General features: G+C 36.0%; 1 protein-coding gene across 1 annotated transcript in view; it reads right to left on the reverse strand.

The window, feature by feature from the left end:
• Positions 1-296: 296 nt before the first annotated feature.
• SLC39A12 (solute carrier family 39 (zinc transporter), member 12) overlaps positions 297-7268 on the reverse strand; it is a 29991-nt gene continuing 23019 nt past the window's right edge. Inside the window, exons 10-11 of the mRNA XM_010184287.1 lie at positions 6035-6222; positions 297-898 (exon numbers count right to left, since the gene is read on the reverse strand). Of these exons, the coding sequence (XP_010182589.1) occupies positions 770-898; positions 6035-6222 (317 nt within the window). The 3' untranslated portion in view covers positions 297-769. The remainder of the gene's footprint in view (positions 899-6034; positions 6223-7268) is intronic.

Consider the following 7268-nt stretch of genomic DNA (forward strand, 5'->3'; position numbering starts at 1 on the left):
AAAATAATTTAAACATATTTCTTATAATCCTTCACAAGCATTTGCTACGAACAACCATCAGAGGTGGGCTAATGCAGAAGGCAATTACTCTCACAGTTACTACAGTCCAATGCTTGACTGTCACAGATTCCACCACACATATGATAAACTATGTTACAGTCAGAAAAGGGCATTCTCACATTTCTAGATCATAACATTTACACCTGTAATTTTCTACCTGACACAGTGGGCCAGGAAGACATGACTACTGAGGATCTTTAGGTTGACAGACTATATAGTACAGATACTATGAGATTGCTGTATACCATTTAACAGTTTAGTTTTGTTAAACTTTTTAGTTTTAAACAAATACATTTATTCTTTGTACTATGAGGCAAAAAACATATCTGCTTCAAATTATTCAGCTATGGTTAGTTCACTTTAATTATTGCATATAAAAAGTGTTTTATTCTTTTCTTCAATCAGGCTGGCAGAGATCACTTAGAGCATTCAACTAGAACAGTCTCAATAAAAAACTAATCAAAAGCTTCTGTGAGTTTGAACATGGGATCTGGTAAACTCAGTAACAAATAAAACATAATTCTAAACATTCATGTTTACAAAAAAAATTTACAAAATCTGAACAATAAGTTAATAAATTGAAATAGTTATCTACTGTTCAGATACAAAAACCCCAGTAACTTAATTTATATATCACTATAGCAGACATAAATTGTGAATAATGCTATCCACTGTCATAAGTGGTACTTCAAGATTTCCAAGAGAAAACTTATATTTTAATTTTCTGTTCATATATAGCCAAAAGTAAGAGGCAAAGCCAGCCTAATAGTAATCCAACGTTCTGTAGGAGAAACATCAACCAGGGTCGCCGTGTCTGAATATGAGTCATTTCAGGAAGCTAAAAAAAGAATAAGACACCAGAATGAGAGCCAGATATATTAATCTCTGGGAAAAAAAGTCTTATGGGAAAACAAGGCAAACTTCATTAAAAAAAACTTTAAAAATGCTGAGTTTCTGAATATAGTCATTTATCTGTAGCATGTTCTGTGCATTGTAACACCACCAATCTTGACAATGAAATATTTAAATTAATCAAATTCTACCCATTTTGGTGCTTTTACTAGCACCAACAAGAATTACAGATGAGATTCCAAAATTTGTTAACTTCTCAATAGTTTTCAGTGATTTTATACAGCTGTCTATAAGGAAATGCTTATTCAGTAAAATTAGTGAATCCCTTTTGTGGGAATAAACTAGTTTTGAGTTTTTTTGTTTCAGTACTATATATAGGGTCAATTATGCTCTAACTGAAATAACTGATAACACTCCTATTTGCTTGGGCTTTAGTAAACATACAAGTAGAAAACAGTATTTTTAAAATATGCTTAAAACTTACAGAGAAAAATATTAAATGTGAGTTTTAAATTAAGTAAAGAAGCAGCTGATATTTATAATTACATTAAAAGTTACTGACATTGGCCTTCAACCCTACATGGTCTCTTTTATAAAAATTTTAAACAAAATATGCCTGTGAAAATGATGCCTCAGGCTCAGACTCCTTTAGTATTTATGTTTTATGTATTATAGACACCAGGGGAGACACTGATGACGGCTGATACTTTCACATCGACTTTGGAAATAAATACAGAGCTATGGCCTGTTACTAACCTTTGGTTTTGTTTGGGTTGTTTGGTTTTTTTTAATCTCTTTGTTGTGAACTTCAAAACAAGAGCGAGTGGTCCTGGCACTCTCCCATCTTCCCTTCCTGCTCCACTCAGAGCTCGTGCTTGAATGAAGCTATTTATTTCCTCTGCTCTTTACAGCCTCCTCACAGGAGCCCTAACAGCAGCAGCCACTGGGAGACAGTGGAGTGGTGCTGATTAAGGAGGCTAACACGGTACCATTACATTTATTATTCGCTATGCTGGTCCTTCCCTCTCAGAGAGGGGTCTCTGGGTCTGCTCCTCCTGCATTTTCCTTTCTCTGGAAGTTGGCATGGGCCCAAAAGAAAACTATAGTGAAAATCTACCTGTTTAAAGAACACTTTAACGTTCTGCATAAAAATAACAGGCAAAAACAAACGTCCTGGATCTTTGTAACAACTATGCAGTGTCTTAAATTATGGTACAAATTAGCATCTTAAAAACTCATGTAGTTATGTTTACCGTGTATTTACGGATCATCAGAAACTTTTAATCTAAAACAAATGCAAACACCTCAAAGTTCTGATGTAAATCAAAATCTGATCTGACAGCTTGTAAGTGTTCAGAGCATGTGGTTTTTATTGTGTTTATAAGTAAAAAATAATAATTAAGACCTAGGGCTGAATCCAGGGTTCCAGACTAGACCTTTGGTCCTTCTTATTTATCCTTAGTCTATTTTTTCCTCTTCCCCAGCACCCAAGTGAACAAGTTCTCTAAATAGGAAACTTTTTCCCCTCCTACTGCAAAAGCCAGTATTTTCTCTTATTATTGCTGTCAGTGCCAATTTATGACTTAGACACATGCACAGTAGGTTCCCAAGAAAGTTTTAAAACAAGAATTCTCAGCAGGTAGCACCCTTTCTATGTCCAACGCAGATGTCTGCTCCCTCCACATAACCTACGTACATGTTATCAAACACACAGGCCATTTCTATAGCCTTACCTAGTGTGACATCCCTGCTTATCTCTGAAAAGAAAAGGTGATAGCTGACACAGTATCATCTGTGGTTCTCCAACTCTCTTAGAACACAAATGTGTGTGGTACAGCAGAGAAAAGCTTGTTAATTAGAAAACATGAGCTATTCAACTGGCAGATACAAACCACTTCACAAACTAAGGGAAAGTAGCACCACATCCAAGCTGTTGGAAGCCATCACACTGGCTAATGCTTGAAGTCTGTTGGAGGCAAATGTTACTGTTAATCAAGGGACTACTCTATTCCCATTCCAGCTCATGTTACCATGAGCATACAGAAGATATGAGGAACTAGGAAGAAGGATGCTGAAAGAAGGCACAAGGGGCTCTCAACCATGTGGTTGCTAAACAAGAGCTCTACCAAGTTGAGGCAGATACGGCATGACTGCTGCACTGCAACAGCCCAAAAAGTCACTTTAAAAATACTCATTTATCTACAAAATTGAAAATATTTTTAAGGTTAGTCAGAGAAAACATGAATTAATTGCCTCAAGGAGTGGTTGGCTAGCTCCTGTTTCTTGATATCTTTATTGTCTTTCTTGCTCCCTCCTTGTCTTTCATCTTCCTTCTTTCAAATTAGACAGTAAGTTTTTCTGGTCAGGAACAATATAAACCAGTCTGATCTGTACAATCACTCAGAAATTGCATCCCAGTCCTTGGGGTTTAATACAATACATGCAATTTCATAAATATTTATCTATAAGATACTTCATAGATACTCATTTTAGAGACTGAGATGGGATTTTCAAGTTTGCTTCACAAAAGGAAGAGAAGTTGTGTTTTGTCAAAGAAACCACAGAACCACAGACAATTCATTAGGAGTGAGTTTGTCTGTTCCATTCCATATACTGGTGTCTCAAGTTTCAATTCAGATTAAAGGTACGGTAAAGAAAAGGTATGTCATTAATGAAAGGATCTCTGAAAATAGTGTAAAATTATGATCACACTTATGACCTCTAAACAGATATTAAGTACAAAAAAAATCCATATATTGCTCATAAAAAGCTGGTTTTCAGGGGATTTAACTTTGCTTAAACAACAACTAAACCCACAATGTTACAGATGTTTACTCATGCATATCTTAAAGCAATAAACAATTTATGTTGTAGTATTACACCTGTGCATACACATTTGCGAGATGAAACACTCCTCCCTTCCACCTTTCCCAGTTACTGGGAAGATGAAGTTTTGCAAATTCCTTGGTGAAAAATTATGCAGGATACAAATAATTTTCTCTTTTGTCCATTTTGTCAGATTTTTGAAATTATTTGTCTACCTAGCTTGTTAATGGAGCTAGGATAGCATCTGTAGAAATGAAAAACCTTTAATTAACTGCAGAAGCAGTTTTGTGCAACCTTGACTGTGGCAGCAGTCTCACAGTGCTGGCCTGTCAAAGAATGTCCTCTTCATACTCCCTGAGGTTCCTCAATGCTGAAACCAATGAGGCTGTTCAGTCTCTGACAAGCACATAAATATATGAAAGCCCATAAAACAATTACTGAAAGTTACAGCTAACCTCTGTACAGCATTAAATATTTTTACCCCATTGGCAGGAACACTAATGACTGCTGTTCGTAGATGAGAATGCAGCAGAGACATTTCGGTGCAGAAAGTTGAAAAGTACATAAAGAATGGCTGATTTTCTTTTGAGATGTACTATACAAACACAAAACTTTTCAAATCTATAGATTCCTGCAGTGGTACAGGAATATTTTTTTTAAAGAAAATAATCCCTGTGATATTCCACACCTGCACTTCTGACAAACAGGTGTGCAACACAATGGCAATTTTTTTGACAAAATGCAGAGAAAGGCTGATTGGAATTCCTGTTAATAAAAGGGAGGTGAGAGAAGTAAGATCCTCCCCCCTCTCTCCCTTCTTTCTCCTCTTCACATCGAGAACATGATTATGGTGACATGCTGAAAAAGGGAAAATATGTCCCTGTGTCTGCCCAGAACTGTGTCAACTCTCGGGATTTACAGCTAACACATTGCTTTGGAAACTCAGGAAAAACACGGTGGTATTCTGGAAGCTTGTGGATCTCTTATGGACACTGATCCTACACTGAAGGAAAAATATACCTAGATCATTCTTAGCCACATTAGTAATGCCTATTGAGTAGGTAGGCAGCCTCACGTCCAAATTTCTCTGTGTCAGAAGAAGATCTTGCCTGGTACACAGTGTTCTTTTCTCATATTTTCACCTTAGTCAGGACTGTTGACACATCCACAATCCTTAGGCAGTTCCCTCATAACCTCTTAGAGCACTTTATGTTCACTTTACTTATGTTACAGTAGCAAAAATAGACTAACATACACACAAAGTCTAAGGTAAATTATTACAACTAGATTTTTACATAGGTTATAATACTGGCATGGCATATCAGGTTTCAGCTATTATGCTTGAACCTGGCAAATGATATCTCAGGTATGAGGTGGGAGGTGGTAGTGAACACAACAGAGATACAGCCAGACTTTTTTTCCTCCCTCTTGATCTAATCACTCAAAATATTTGGTCTTTGTTCAGAAGTTGCAAACTACTTTACATTAATACAAAGAGCTATATGTTAAAAAGCTATATGACACTTAAAATAAGCTGACAAAGTAATTAAGTTCTGCATTGTTACAAGTAAAACAATTAACTATCTATTCAATAAATGACGTGGCCTAAGGCATCTGTGTGAGTTATTATTCCAACACATTCTTCCACAGTCCTTAGATTTCTCTCCTATTGTGTGTATTTACATTTTACTCTGCTGTGGTCAGATTACTGCTATTGAACAGGGAGTATGAGAAATATGGCCAAATATGAAAAAGTAGAGACATCCTGATGGATTTAAAATTGCTTAGGAGTTCATCCAAACCTCTCTGAGATAGAAAGGCTGGCCAGAAAGAGCACAGGATAAGCATCTTGCATTTTAGTTCAGAAACAGCAGACTCACATTGAAACAATGGGTGAAAATTACATAAAGAAAAAAGCAGTAAAAGGAAAGAAATTAACTAGATTTTTAAAAAATAAAAATGGCATGTTCAATTGTTTCTTTACGTTGCACTAAGTAATTCTATCAGACCTAAAAATACATTGTTTACCTTTCCCTTCTTTATGCCTTTATGCCTTTCTCATTACCCTTTAGTAGCCTTTATTTCACCCTTTCATTACACCTGTTACAGCAGTGACACGAAAAACATCCAGACTACTATTCCAAGCACTGAACACACACAGGACAGACTACATGCTCTTCCCAAGAAGCCTATGAACTCTTTTTTCCTCCAAGTTATTCCACCTCCATTTGTCTGACACTAATCTGTGATGTGGATCAGTTAAAAGGAAAATATAACAATAGACCGAAGTCCTCACCATTTCCGCTAAAGACAAATACAAGAACATTCCAGCTGTAACAGTAAAAATCCAGTTCTGAATGCATGTGTCAGTTGATACAGAAAGGCCAATATAAAGTCCCAAGAATGCTGTTAGTGCACTTATAAAATTCATCAAGATTGCAGTCTTCGTGGGGAGCCCTGTACTTAACAGCACAGCAAAATCTCCTGCATAGAGAAAAAGACAGAAAAATTATTATTTAGCTGATAAATTTATTTGTAAGACTCTTAGTAATAAAACATGAAGGAAAATAATTAAGATATACATAAAGATAGTGAATGATGGAGGAGTGGCCTTAGATTTATGTAGAATTAATTATAAACTCGTCCTGTATGAAAAAAAACACCAAATCAAACCAAAACAAAAAACAAAAACCACAATAAACCAGCAACAACAAAAAGCCCATATATTGGCTTGTATTTGTTTAGCTGTTCCTAAAGATAGCATACAGTATACTTGTGTGGCTTTCTGTTAGTTCTCAATGTTCTGTGACATTTCCAACTTGGATACACACAGAAGTGAAGTCACATCCTTTCCCAAATTTTCTAAATCTTTCTCAATTGGGAACTTGCCAGTTCAAATCATGTGAGGACATTTGCAGCATGGTCTTTGAGTGTTTTACAGGTGCTGCAAGTCAGAAAAACCTATGCCAGTCTGACTTCAGTTTGAGTTTAATTCCACTGATTTCAGACCTAACAAACTTTGGTAAATTGTACATCAGAATACCACCATAGTTTTTCTTCTAAAATAAATTTACTAACAAGTCCACAATGTCAAAACAAAGATTTTGAAAATTCTTCTTTGTGAGTGTAGAAATGCCACTTTGACACTGGGGCACTACTCCTCCAGCACTGAGAAGGTCTGTGTTCGGAGTTAGCTGATCAGTATTTTGGTAATTTCTTTACTATGTATACAAGGGTTACCAGTTTTACAGCAACTCCCCATCCCACCTTTTTGTCTGGGGAACTTGAACAGTCTAGTGTCTCTAGTCACGTAAGAACAGAAATGAGACTCTGCAGTTCTCATTTCAAATTTGCTAGCATATATATGTTCATGAACACTATGTCAGGAGCAATTTCATGCACACAGAAAGATTTACCACAAGGAGATAATTGAGGACAATGTTCAACAGAATTATTTTCTTGTCCTGCCTGCTAGTAAAATAGGTCATATATCTTCTCTTATTATCTTTTTTATTCTTGATTAGCAGCAG

The sequence above is a fragment of the Mesitornis unicolor genome, unplaced genomic scaffold, assembly GCF_000695765.1.
Source record: "Mesitornis unicolor isolate BGI_N332 unplaced genomic scaffold, ASM69576v1 scaffold25275, whole genome shotgun sequence".
NCBI lineage: Eukaryota > Metazoa > Chordata > Aves > Mesitornithiformes > Mesitornithidae > Mesitornis > Mesitornis unicolor.